We start from the raw sequence: 14,847 nt of genomic DNA, 5'->3' as shown, positions 1-14,847 counted from the left end.
GCATTTGGATTGTTTCCAAAGCTTAGCTATTGTAAATAGTGCTACTATAAACATAGGGGTGCAGGTGCTCTTTGGAATGGATGTTTCTGTGTCCTTTGGGTACATACCTAGGAGTGGAATTGCTGGATCATATGGAAGCTCTATGTTTAGTAGGTCAAGAAATCTCCACACAGCTCTTCATAGTGGTTGGACCAGTTTGCACTCCCACCAACAGTGCAGGAGAGTTCCTTTTTCTCCACAACCTCGCCAACATTTGTTGTTGCTAATTTTTTTAGTATGTGCCATTCTCACTGGTGTAAGATGGTAAGTCATTGTAGTTTTGATTTGCATTTCCCTGATTACAAGTGATGTTGAACATTTTTTCATATGCCTGTTGGCCATTTGCATTTCCTCTTCAGAGAAGTTTCTTTTTAGCTCTTCTGCCCATTTTTTTTATATAAATTTTATTGTTATATTCCCCATACAATTGCAGCCCCCCCATTCTGACCCCAATCCCTCCCCTCCCGCCCCCGCCCCTCTAAAAGTGTCTCTGGTTCATAGTTTTTTGTTGATTTTGATTTTCACTTTCTTATATTCATTTTCCTGGTCCCTTATTTAAGTTTTCAAGATTCCTGCTATGAGTGAGACCATCCGGTATTTTTCTTTTTCTTTTTGGCTTATTTCGCTGAGCATGATCCCTTCCAGCGCCATCCATGTTGCTGCAAATTGCATGTGTTTATCTTTTTTGAATGCTGAGTAATATTCCATGGTATATATGTACCACATCTTCTTGATCCAGTCATCTATTTTTGGGCATTTGGGTTGTTTCCAAAGCTTAGCTATTGTAAACAGTGCTGCTATAAACATAGGGGTGCAGGTGTTCTTTGGAATTGATGTTTCTGTGTCCTTTGGGTAAATACCTAGGAGTGGAATTGCTGGATCATATGGAAGCTCTATGTTTAGTAGGTCCAGAAATCTCCACACAGCTTTCCACAGTGGTTGGACCAGTTTGCACTCCCACCAACAGTGCAGAAGAGTTCCTTTTTCTCCACACCCTCGCCAACATTTATTGTTGCTAGTTTTTTTAATATGTGCCATTCTCACTGGTGTAAGATGGTATCTCATGGTAGTTTTGATTTGCATTTCCCTGATGACAAGTGATGTTGAACATTTTTTCATATGCCTGTTGGCCATTTGCATTTCCTCTTCAGAGAAGTTTCTTTTTAGCTCTTCTGCCCATTTTTTGACTGGATTATTTTCTTTGTTTTTGTCGAGTCTCATCAGCTCTTTGTAGATTTTTGTGATCAGTCCTTTATCATTAGTGTTGTGTGCAAAAATGTTCTCCCAGTTGGTGGGGTTTCTCTTTGTTTTTGTTATTGTCTCTTTTGCTGTGCAGAAGCTCTTTAATTTGATGTAGTCCCAGCTGTTGATCTTTGCCTTCACTATCACTGCTTTGGGTGATGTGTCTATAAAGACATCTTTGATATGCATATCATGTAGTGTTTCGCCTATATTTCCTTCTATGTATTTTATGGTTTCAGGTCTTATGTCTAGTTCTTTAATCCATTTTGAGTTGGTTTTTGTGCATGGTGTTAGGTAGTAGTCAAGCTTCATTCTTTTGCATGTAGCAACCCAGTTTTCCCAGCACCATTTATTGAACAAACCTTCTTTGCACCAATGCATATTCTTTGCTCCTTTGTCAAAGATTAGTTGGCCATAAATCTGTGGGTTTATTTCTGGATTTTCTATTCGATTCCATTGGTCTGTGTGTCTGTTCTTGTTCCAATACCATGCAGTTTTGATGATTATGGCTTTGTAGTATAGTTTGAAGTCTGGGGTGTGATGCCTCCATTCCCTTCTTTTTTTTTTTTTTTCAGGAGAACTTTGGCTATTTGGGGTTTTTGGTGATTCCATATGAATTTCATCAGTAATTTCAACAGATAAACTTTAAATCAAAGAGGTAAATCTTTTTAAAAATATTTATTTATTTATTTACTTTTATTTATACAAGCACTGGGTACAGTCAGAAGAGAATTCACCAGAGCCAGAGCAGAGAGTAGAACAGGCAGAGTAACAAAGTACACTGCTGAGGGGAGCAGTGGGCAGCAGGAGAGGTCTGTGTGCCATGTGAGACCCTTGCCAGGCAAGGGATCGAACCGGCCAGGCAAGGGATCGAACCCTTGCCAGGCAAGGGATCGAACCGGCGCTGCAGAGGCTGCGGGCAGCTTCGCAACCCAGCGCTCAACTGCTGTGCCACCGAGGAGGCTTAAAATATTTTTTTAATACATAAGTTCTTTGAGGAACTATATCTATTCCTTTTTGTTTCTTCTCAGTGTCTCAACACAGTAAGTGCTAAATAAAGTTTTAAATAAAATAGCATGCTGGCTTCACTATGGACAACTGGTCTACTTAAATGTAAACATGCCTCACAATAATACTACTAAATTCCTGCAATATTCAAGTTTTGATGTACCAAAATATTCTCAGCATCAAAGGGGCACATGCCCATTCACAGGAGCACTGTTCTAGGTACAACACCAAGAAGCTAAGGCTGATGTTCACTCCCAGGCCTAGTCTCCAGTACAGGCCCATGCAGTAGCCTGTCCTTTCCTCATTTCTGTACTGGTTCATCTTCCCCTTCATTGTTTTCTTCTCTTCCAAATCTCTCCTCTGTGCTTTTTGGAATATAGTTATGTCTACAAGCATTCCAACGGGAGGGGGCAGGGCTACTGATGGCCTAGTTCCAGCAGGTCAGTCTGACGGCCATGTCTTCGCCATGGCCTCCTCCAACAGCCCTCACTTTGTGTCTAACCACTGCAATAGTCTCACTGACTTTCCTAACCCGCTCACATATCCCTCCAGCCTCTCATTCACATTCTTGCCAAAGGAATTTTCTTTCTTTTATCTAGGAAATGTTGGTTTACATTGTTGTTTATATTTTGGGAGTATAGGCTCTCCCTTCTCAGGTGTTATTAGCATAGTACACCTACCACCAAGGCACCATAATCATTGTGCTCCCTCTCCACTGTGTTCTCCCTCCTCCACCCTCTCCTCCACCCCCACTTCTCAGTTCTTTAGTCAGCATTCAAGAATAAATTTTTCAGTTTGGGTTTACCTGATCCTTCAAATGAATTTTCTAATTTGTAATATGATCACCTCATTCCTCTGCTCAAAAATTTTAAACATTTTCTGGTCTCCTTCCTACAAAATCAATTGCACTTCTCTATATGAGAGACAAAGGGGCTAGATAAATTATGGTTTCTGATTTGTTGTCCAACTTTGTGTCTTACAACTGCCTACCTCCTATTTATGTTCCAGGGATATGCAGAAATTCAGAAATCCCATAACATACCATGTTCTTATATGTATTTTGTACTAACATATTTGCATTGATTGATCATAGCAAATTCTTGTCCCAAACCTTTCTTTTACTAAGACTTCTCAAACCTTTGCCATTTTAACTGCGTAGACAGAATATTCTATGTGTAGAGAACTTTGTTCCTCTTAAAGCACATTTATTATTCTATTATGGTTGTTTGAAAGCCTGTCTTCTATATTACTGGCAATATAAGGGAAATGGCTAGTACTGTGACTTTTCTTTCATAGTGCAGTGCCTTCCCATGGTAGGCACTCGAATAGTCTATTTCTAGATGCCTGCCTACAAGGAACTTCAATCTACTTAAGTTTTGTTCACAGCAGAAGTAACAATAGAATATAACAAAACTATATAAGTCATTACAGAAGTGATTTTCAAACTTTACCTGCACATTAGCATTATCTTGTGATCTTTCAAAAATTCCATAGTCCATATCACAACCCAGACCAATTAAATCACAGTCTATGGGGGTATGACACAGGCATCAATACTTTTTGGCAGTTTTCTACTCTAATGTGCAGACAAGTATGGAAACCATTGCACTAACAGAAGGAACAGTTTGTTAGGAAGGTCTACTTGGAGCTGGTCTAGTGATTTTCAAGTGGTTCAAGTGATAAAACATCTGGAAGTTATAGTTACAGTACTTGACATAAAACATGTCAACCCTTGAGCCTCCCTGATGGCGTGGGGGGTTGGGACGCAGCCTATGAGGCTGTTCGCAGCCACTGTACCACGTTTGATCCCTTGCCAGGGAGCTGCCCACGTGGCACAGCGGACCTCTCCTGGCTGGCCCGCTGCTCCCCTCAGCAGTGTATTTCAGTTGTTCCTCCTGTTCTGTTCCCCACTCTGTCTCTGGTGAGTCCTCTCACCCCCCACACCTCTGGCCTGTACCCCAGTTCTTGTGTGCATAAGTAAATAAATTTTTTTTAAAAAAACAACACGTCACCCTACCCTACCCACTCTCTTGTGCTATTCCCACTGAATAAAATACCCACACTTGTTCACTGGGCAACTTCTACTTCATTGCAACTTTTCCTCCCAACTCTCATAAGCATAAATAAGGGCTTCCATAATTCTTCCACTAAACTTTGTATACACTCCTTTTAAAGCAAAAGTTCATGAGCCAAGACACTGTAAGTCATGCCATCAACCTAATAACATCTTTGAGGCTAAGAAAAAGAAATTCTAGTTTAAAAAGTAAATTAAATGCACATATATGTTATTATTAGATACACTCTGATTTTAGAAAAGTTAAAATGAAAAAAAGCAAAAAAAAAAGCAAAATACAGTATGCTGAATATTTCTATATGAACTAAATGCAGTTTTACTAACAAAACAGTGACTGTACTGTATATTTTAATTTTTAGAGATCACATTGGTATATGGTTCATCATTACAAATTTGATTATACACTTAGAAAGATGTAAACATTTTCTTAAGCTCAAGTCATAAGCTACCTGTAAAAGGTTACAAAGCATCCCAAGGAAGAAATGATCATACCCTAATAGCACATATATGTAAAATAAAGAACTTGCTTACCTGAGTAGTGAATATGGTTGTATTTGAAAGATTAATAAATCATTACAGTGACCCTGATCAACATAAAAAAGGAATTATCAAGGTCTGTGGTCAAAATAACAATGCATTACTCATCAAATATTTTACTTCGTAAGTGTTAAATTACGCAAAGCAGCGAACAGATCTATCTAGCCAGACACACACACACACACACACACACACACAATTTGCTATCCCGTAAAGTTTTGGATAAGTTACTATTTTTCAGTGACCACAGCCTACATAATTAGAAGTTAAACCCAGAAACATGTTTATCTTTTAGAACAGTGTGTTCAAAATAAGAAATAGTGGTTTTCAAAATTTTTAAAGCAAAACTTTTTTCCTCCCTAAAAAAATCTCTTTCTTAATCCTGGCTTCCTTTTTCAGGTAGTACCAGGATTTCCTAAGAATTCTTAATTTGGAAATCACAGATCCAGATTTTTTGAGTAATGATTCTCTCATCTAAAGTTAATGAGTCAATAAAAAATTCTTTAATCCTTTCCAATAAGTCTTTAGAATTTCATAATTTATGACCATGATTTTAATTAGAACTTATATTATGGGAAACTTTGTATCCTAGCTAAAACTTTCTAGTGCCAGAAAAAGAAGACAAACCTTAACCTTTGCTTTTTAATTAAATACAAAGTTGTGATTTTGATCTTTCATGGAAGGGCTGATTGTCAAAGAAAGTTCTAAAAATCTCTCTATGTTTAAATTGGAGAACTCATAAAAATAAACCAAATTCCCTGGAGTGATGCCTCGTATTTCAGGATTCCCTACTTGGTAGAAGCAACTCTGGAGATAATTATTCCTGAAGATGAATTATTCTCCATTCTCTCCCATTCATCGGCCTCATGAGGCCAATGCCCTCCAGAGGGACTCTGGTGCATTGTACTCCACCCCTGAAGACTGCTGCTGTACCCAAAAGTCCCCCTCAAACCAGAGCTGTCATTCCTGAACTCCCCGCGCCGTCAGACACCGTGTGACTGTGGCCACCCAGTCTAAATTTTCTAAGGTGCTAGGAGTGAAAGGAACATTACTCAAAAATGCTCTTCATTAGTCCTTTGATCTTTGTTTCACCAGACTTTCACTTTTTAAAATTGGAATGCTTTAAATTCAAATGTAAAGCAGGTGAAGCAATGTCAAAAGATGCATAAAATAAAAAGAAAGGACACTTGAAACATTTCAAAGAAGTTCCTCTTGAGGGCCTCCCCGGTGGCGGTGGCGCAGTGGTTGAGCACTGGGTTGCGAAGCTGCCCGCAGCTTCTGCAGCACTGGTTCGATCCTGGGCTGCTCCCCGGCCACTGGAGGAGTGTCCCACATGGCGCCCAGACCTCTCCTGCCGCCTGCTGCTCCCCTCAGCAGTGTACTTCGGTCCTTCTGCCTGCTCTGCTCTCCGCTCTGGCTCTGGTGAATTCTCTCACCCTCCCATGCTTCTGACTGTACCCAGTGCTTGTATAAATAAATTTTTAAAAATCTTAAAGAAAAAATAAATAAATAAAAAGAAGTTCCTCTTGAGGGGAGAAGCTAGCATTTATGATATTCTGGTGGTAAAGTTAGCTAGTAATTTTCCTGGGTATTTATTATATTTTGTAGCCTACATATCACATGATATAAATATCATGTATTACTTACAAATATTTTAATTCAGTAAAATCATAAACATCTACACCATGGGGAGGCTCAAAGAGAATCATCCTTTAAAAGCTCATCTTCAATAGATCTATTGTGATTTTGTGATATTGTGAATTATAGCAAAAAATATGTACTTGGTCCTTGTGCCTGTTTACCACAGAACATCTAAAACCCTTGGTATTTCCTAACTGGTCAGAATCATAAAGGTGTCTTTTATTAATGACTTTTTAAGAGTCCTTAGGTCACCTGAATAAGGAAACCAAGAGGGTGATTTTTCTGGTTGGAATTTTGAGTCCCCCCACTCTCCCCAACTCCTGGAAGGAAAAGGGAATGGGAATAGAGTTCAATTACCAATGGCCCCTGATTTAATCAACTACAGGTATGTAATAAAGCCTCCATAAACCTGCAAAAGGGGAGGGTTTGAAAAGCTTCCAGGTATAATAAAGTTTTGGGTAGAGTGGCACCCCCAGAGCATAGAAATTCCCTGCCTCTCTCCACATACCTTGCCCTGTACATCTCTTCATCTGATTGTTCAGAAATTACAACCTTTTGTAAATCAATGAACTGGTAAGTAAAGTGTTTCTTCCAGTTCTGTGAGTTGCTCTAGCAAAACAGTGGGAGGCATTGGACCCTCCAATATATGGCCAGTCAGTCAGAAGCATGACAATCTAGACTTGCAACTGATGTCTAAAGTGGAAGTGTATTGACTTGTAGGATCTGGTGCTACCTCTGGGCAGACAGTTTCAGAATTGAGTTAAATTGTGGGTCAGCCACCTGAAATTGGAAAATTGTTTATTGGTGTTGATAACCAGAATCCAAAATATGCTGAAATGCTTGACAAAAGCTGTTCTACCTGACGATTAGTCATGCCATAGAGCAACATTTCATGGCCTTCCCCTTCCAACTTTTGCAATATGGGAGACTTCAACCATCTTGCTGAACAGCCACCTAGTTTGAATAGCAAAACTACTCAGAGAAATATTTAGACATAAAATTTTCTTACTGTATCTAAGGAAAGTAGATCATCCTTGCTTCCACCAAAAACCATTATTTCATTTTCTTTCCCCAAGCAAGCTGTGTGCCATAACCTATGATTGAAAATTATAAAGAGTGACATACTACCAAGGAAGAAATATATCACATACAAATCAATCTGCACACTCTTAAAATTTAATCTCTATTTCAAAAGTAACATAATTGAATGTTGGCACATCCTCTAAAAGATCAGATTTTAAAGATTCATTTATAATCACTAGAGGATTAGATTCTAGAGTTTGTTACGAATCATACCATTCCAGTTAAGAAGATAACTTCTAATAAATCTATTATTTCCCCCAACTTTTTCTAACCTTATTATCATGGAAATAAAATAAATTAAAAAGTAACTGATCAGGGCCTCCCGGTGGTACAGCAGGTTGAGCTCAGCGCTGTGAAGCTGTCTGCAGCCTCTGCAGCACGGGTTCAATTCCTGGCTGGCCAGGGAGATTCCCACATGGCGTGGCAGACCTCTCCTGTCGCGCCCGCTGCTCCCCTCACCAGTATCTTTGGTCCGTCTGCCTGTTCTGCTCCCCACTCTGTCTCTGGTGAATCCTCTCACCCTCCTGCGCCTCTGGCCTGTACCCCAGCTCTTGTATAAAAATAAATCTAAAAAATAATAATAAAAATTTAAAAAAAGTAACTGATCAGCCAACTGCTAAATTTTTTATTACTATCACAATTTTCTTATTACTATCTGCCATGTTACAGTTCCTATCCCTTTTACTCTTTCTCACTTTCTCCTTCCCCATGACCTGACAAATCCAAGCTGTCATCCCCTTCATATTTACTTGGTTACATTGTATATCATCACTCTGGGTGCAGATACCATAACATGTTTTTAGTTTTTTCATTCTCTAATCTCTCCCAGCTATTTATACATAGGTAATAAAGAATATTTTTCAAATGCTGACATTTGACAAGGACTTTTCAAATCAGGAAGCATCTGTGCCATTTTCCTTAGCCTAATTATGATCAGTAGCTATTTGTTTTTCTCATAAATCTTAATTCTTGCCTCTATCCAAATGAACCCTCTACTTCAATCAAGTTCATTTATTTCTATCCCCTAAGAGAAAAGCTTTTCTCTCTGGATTTTTGTTCATGCCGTTTCTTATGCTTCAAAAAGTAAGTCAGGGCCTTCCTGGTGGTGCAGGGGTTAAAGTTTCCGTGCTATCAAGCTGTTGCCAGTAGTTTGATCCCTGGCCAGGGAGCTGACGCACATGGCACAGTAGACCTCTCCTATCTCCCCTGTTGCTCCCCTTAGCAGTGTATTTCAGTAGATCCACCTGTCCTACTCCCCCACTCTGTCTCTGGTGAATGCTCTCAACACCCCTCCCCCGGCCTGCTCCTCTGGCCTACACCCCAGCTCTTGTATGCATAAATAAATAAAATAAATCTTTTTAAAAAAGTAAGTCATTCTCTCAGGGGCCTTAACAACAGGCTTAAAATCTCCAAGTGGTCCAAATGCCCATCCAAACTGATTTTACCCTCTCTATTCAGTACCTTTCAACTTTTATGTTCTCCTTTTATAATCTTATATTTGCAGTTAAGCTGCTCTATGCACAGCTGTAATGTGTGAATCATTTGGCTCCCAACAAAGACTATTAGGTCCTAGAGGTCAAAAATTGCTCCTGTTGGGTGTCGGAACTGTGTCTACGACCCTCCAATTCTGCGTTCAGAGTCACACTGGTAGCTTGAAATTGGCCATAATGGAAATAAGCGAATGCTATAAATTAGGACTTTTTTGCTTTTTTTTTTTTTTTTTTTCTTCCTAGAGAGCAGTTATTAACCATTTACCAGGCCATCACTGGAAGGTAGGTAATCTAATTTTATGCTTCTTAAAAACACCTAGTATGGTATTCTGCATCTAGTAGGTACCCAAAAACTTTTGAATAATGAAAGCAAACACAAATACCAACATAATTTATTCAGTGATTAAATGAACACATTATTTTTTTAAGGAATAGAACATGTAATGTTCTTTCGTAAATGGTCTGATAATTCATATCCATCTCTGATTTCACATAATTTATCAAGAATAACTTCATGGTCTTATAAACATTCAAAATTTCTATAACTCTAACCATCAGGAAAAAAGTACATATATATGTCTCAATTTAGAGGCCAAATCAAGGATTTTCAAAGTCATTGTTTTGACTCTGAGAGTATTCTGATTACTTTTCTCAATAGACCAAATTGCTGAAGCAACAGATAATGCAATTAATATATATTGTCATTTTTTTATTATCATATCTTGGTTTTAGTACATTAATATTTTTTACTTAACCTCTGCAAGTGCAAACAATGGGATAATGCACAATTTGTTAAATACTTTCCTCAAACAATCATAAGCACATTCAATGACCCATGTACTTAAGATCCAGGATAGAAGTGAATCATTAGAGATTTTGTTTGAGAAATACTCTGCCCAATTCTCCAATTTACATGTTAGAATATAACTTAATATAAATCTTCAGCAAAACTCACGTTATGTTGTGGGGCTGGGATAGGCGATTAGAAGAGGGATTTAGAAAAGGAGGTAGAATAGACAAATGTCCTCATCTATGGGGAGAAATAGTTTTATTTCCTGGACAGAAGGTCATGTGTGACCTTGGCAATTCTCATGGGCTCCAACAGGCTCTGTGTATTAATACCATGCTGGGTATCTTTATAGACACGTCAGAAAGGGTCCTTACTGTAAGGCCATCAGATATGGCTATACAGATAGCTTTTCTACCAAGCATATTTTTATCTAAGATGAGACATGGAAAAGAGAGTGGCACACCATAGTACAGTGGTTCTCAATCAGGGGTGATTTTGTCCCCAAGGAGACATTTGACAATATCTGGAGATATTTTTGATTGTCATAATGTCAAGTCAGGTTGGGGATGGGGGACACTACTACTGACATCTATCGGGTAAAGGCCAGAGATGCTGTTAAATATCCTACAATGCACAGGACACACTGAGAACAAAGATAACTTGGTCTAAAATGTCAATAGTGTCAAGGCTGAAAAATCCTGTTTGAGAATGACAAGGGGAGAATTGGGCAGCTTACATTTTAAATTATAAGTTGGAAAAGTTTGCACAAAATGCATTTAGATGTTAAGTAAATTCTCACTTTCATAAAAAAAATTAGTATATAACCAGATACACATTGTTCTCCTTACACTAAACTGTAGCCCACCTGTTCTCTCCTCACCTCATACCTGAAGATAGATCTGCCTTGTCTTATCTGCCTTAGGGAAACTCTGGCCTGGACTTCATCATCGAAGAACACTGGAAAGCCTTTCCTGCCTTGATTTTGGTGACATCTAGCTTGCAACCTGATGTTTTTTTCTATAGACTGATAGTGTATGTCCTCTCACAGCTGCTCTAAACTTATCACCTAAACATGCTAATAAAGCATATTATTTACATGACATCAGCTGAATTCAAAGAAATCTCTTTACATAGCTCAATTCTAACTAGTATATTACTGATAATAGTAGTATTGATCTAATTACTTATTAAGGATTGAAACATAAAATAGGAGTATTAAAAATTAAACATTCTTACTATCACTTTGGTCTATAAATAATGCATACATGCAAACAACTAGAAGAGAAACAACAGCTTATCTAGTCCAACTCCTTCATTTCATGGATGAAGAAACTAACAGTATCTTTCAGTGAATTTTCCAAAGCCAGAAAGCTAAGTAGTAACTGAGCAAGCACTACAACTCTGGGCTTCTATATCTTAATACAAAATTTTTTCATTTAGAAAGTAGAGTAATACTAAAATTCAAAGGACCAAGTATTGCTAAAACAATGTATTCCATTGAATTTTTATATATGAAAATATAAGAATCACAAAATTAGGATAAATTCTAAAGGTTTCATGTATGTTAATATAGACATACACACTGAGATATATGTAAATATATAAATATCTTCAGACCTTATTCTCAAATAAGTTACTTAATTGTAATATATTGAGTTACTAAAATGCATATCATTAAGTTGATTTCACACTAGTATAACTAAGTTCAAGTAAAAAAGTTCTGAAATACATGATAGAAAGAGAAAATCTATTGGCAACATAACAACTATAATGCACTAAACTTGAATGTCCTAAGGATATATCTTCATTATACTACTCAAAGAAATTAGAAAAAGAATTGTCATACAAATGTGGCTTTCTTTGCAGTTTAATAATAGTATATTGCTTCTATAATTTTTTACTCTATAATAAATAACAAGTGCTTTCTTCTTCAAAATTCACATTAATGAATACATTATAAAGAATAATAAAGAAAACTAATAATCTGCCATATACTTGATCGACATAAAAGCAATTTCCTCATTTAACTGCTCTACACATCTTTTAAAAACAAATACTACTACTACTACTACGTACTAATTAAACATAATATTGCATGAAGGTTTCAGTTGCTTACTTTTTTCATATTTATCAGGCAAAATTATGCATTTATCCAAAAGAATGACATTTTCAAATATACAAATATGATTGGAAGCTAAATAGATCACTCCTAACAATCAGATATAATTAAAATGAAAAATTATATATATAACATCAAGCTTTATTTGGAATATTTCCTGCCTGGATGTCTAAGATTTTAATGGCAAACACTACAAATCCAGTGATATGTTTTAATACTTTAAAAATTCTTAACTATTTTACTATTTGTCAACATCTAGACTTACCTGGGTTTTGTTTTAGGCAAATAGGTAAGCTGCTTCCAACAATTTGTTTTGATATCATGAATCCAACCATCACCTGCAATATTATAACAGTTTAGAAATTAAAATTAGGTCTTTGGGAAAAATTTAAGAAATTTTACAAATTAACCATGCCACACTTCAAAGACTAACTTTTGTGTGTGTACGTATTTTCTAAAAAAAAAAATTTTTAGACATATACAGAAATAAAGTGAAAATGACATTCTATTCTCTTTTTTAAAATATTTATTTTATTTATTTATGCATACAAGAGCTGGGGTGTAGGCCAGAGGTATGGGGTGGGGGTTAGGGTATTCACCAGAGACAGAGTGGGGAGCAGAACAGGAAGATCTACTGAAATACACTGCGGAGGGGAGCAGCTGGTGAGACCGGAGAGGTCTGCTGTGCCTTGTGGGTTAGCTCCCCAGGTGATCTAACTGGTGCTGCAATGGCTGCTAATATCTTCTTAGAGCTCAGACTTAACCCCTTGCACCACTAGGGAGGCCCCCAACATTCTATTCTCTTAAGAAAAACCCTACACTCACTAACTGAAAAAAGACTGATTTGACTCATCCTACTTATATGGATATTTTTATTTTTTCTCCATTACCCAAAATATATACCATATTCAACAACTATCAAAATTTTGCCATATATGCTCCATTCAGTCTTTTGGTTATTCCTGTAGCTGAATTATTTTAAAACAGATCCTAGATCGCCCATCAATTCCTGTATACATATTTCAGCAATCATCACAAAAAAAAAAACAACAACAATAAAAACCACAAGGGCCTCCCCGGTGGCACAGCGGTTGAGCGCTGGGTTGCGAAGCTGCCTGCGGCCTCTGCAGCGCCGGTTCGATCCCCGGCTGCTCGCTGGCCACCAGAGGAGTGTCCCGCATGGCGCGCAGACCTCTCCTGCCGCCGGCTGCTCCCCTCAGCAGTGTACTTCGGTCCTTCTGCCTGCTCTGCTCCCCGCTCTGGCTCTGGTGAATTCTCTCACCCTCCCGCACTTCTGACTGTACCCAGTGCATGTATAAACAAACAAACAAACAAACAAATAAATAAAACATGCCTCTATAAAAAAAAAAATTATGAAAAAAAAAACCCACAAAATATTTTTTAAATAACCACAGAACCATTAGCACAGTTAGCAAAATTGAAACTAATTTCCTGGTATCATCTAATACCCATAAGACCATATCTGAAGTGGAATCTATAAGATCTATAAGACATGAAAATGAACTAAGATTTAGAACATTTAATTTCCCATAGGTCAGTGACCAAAACAGCAAACAGGAATTAAAAACACTACATCTCATAAAGAGGTGAAATTAAGCAACCCCTTGTGATATGAGTAGATGTTAGGCTTTTTTGTTTTTTAGATTCCAAATCTTTCTTAATTAAAAACCCTAAAAAAATGCATAAGCATAATAATCTGCAATAACTAATATCCCTTGCTAGGAATTGCTGCGTCCACAACCAGCCTCTGGAGTTTGTTTCTTGGTCAGCAGCTTGCCAGACACAACAGATGCTCAGTAAGCATAAGCATCTCAACCAAAGTCAGGATATTAAAATTGAAAGGGGCTTTAATTCATTTAGGTTCAACCACTCTTATTTTCCCGCTGTACCTAAGAAACAGGAGAACATGGAGAGCCAAGGGTAACAGTAAAATTGTCTTCTGCCAATTCTTTTTTTTTTAAAGATTTGTTTATTTATTATTTATACAAGCACTGTGTATAGTCAGAAGTACAGGAGGGTGAGAGAATTCACCAGAGCCAGAGCGGGGAGCAGAGTAGGCAGAAGGACCGAGGCACACTGCTGAGGGGAGCAGTGGGCGGCAGGAGAGGTCTGCGCACCATGTGGGACCCTCCTCCGGGGGAGCAGCAGGGGATGGAACCGGCGCTGCAGAAGCTGCGGGCAGCTTCACAACCCAGCGCTCAACCGCTGCGCCACCGGGGAGGCCCTGCCAATTCTTAACACAAACATGTAGTAGGAAAGGAAGGTAAGCCAAAAACCAGGTGTGTGTGGGAAGACATTAAATATCAAATGCAATTAATAAAATGATTAAGATGATAATTGTAAGCTAAAGTTCAGTCGACTTACTTAAGGGAATATTGTCTGCACTTAGTCCCCCAAATAGGAAAAGCTTATCATCAGCAATTGGTGTCAAAGTATGCCATGACCGATGTTTGGGATTTTCTCCATTAATAGGAATCCTGTGGCAAGGGAAAAATATAAAAAGCTAAATACTGTCTTAGTCAAAATAAAAGATTATTGATCATCTCAGATACTAAGGGGAAAAAGCTACACTCACTACTTTAAAAAGGATTTGATAATCCTACATATGTGAATATTTTATTTTTTCTCCATTATCCCAAAAATATATATATTTTTAAAAACATTATTAATAATTGGATGAATTTGAAGAATTTCTTTCCATTTATTGTCTATCCTTCCTGGCTACAGAACACAAACTGAAAATTGAAAAGTCAATTCCCAGTTGATTCACAAAATATGTTCATGGTTATACTTATTGGTTAAT

The 14,847-nt window shown here is 37.7% G+C and overlaps 1 protein-coding gene across 1 annotated transcript in view; it reads right to left on the bottom strand.

Annotated features, from left to right (window-relative positions):
- KLHDC1 (kelch domain containing 1) overlaps positions 1–14,847 on the bottom strand; it is a gene marked incomplete at both ends in the record, with an annotated part of 33,140 nt that overhangs the window by 1,568 nt on the left and 16,725 nt on the right. The window contains 4 exons of the mRNA XM_084240267.1: positions 4,895–4,947; positions 7,551–7,635; positions 12,289–12,361; positions 14,409–14,521. Of these exons, the coding sequence (XP_084096393.1) occupies positions 4,895–4,947; positions 7,551–7,635; positions 12,289–12,361; positions 14,409–14,521 (324 nt within the window). The remainder of the gene's footprint in view (positions 1–4,894; positions 4,948–7,550; positions 7,636–12,288; positions 12,362–14,408; positions 14,522–14,847) is intronic.

This window comes from Talpa europaea (genome assembly GCF_964194135.1).
Source record: "Talpa europaea genome assembly, chromosome: 8".
Lineage (NCBI taxonomy): Eukaryota > Metazoa > Chordata > Mammalia > Eulipotyphla > Talpidae > Talpa > Talpa europaea.
Note: the sequence above shows the minus strand (reverse complement) of the source record. Positions and strands in the feature narration are given on the sequence as shown.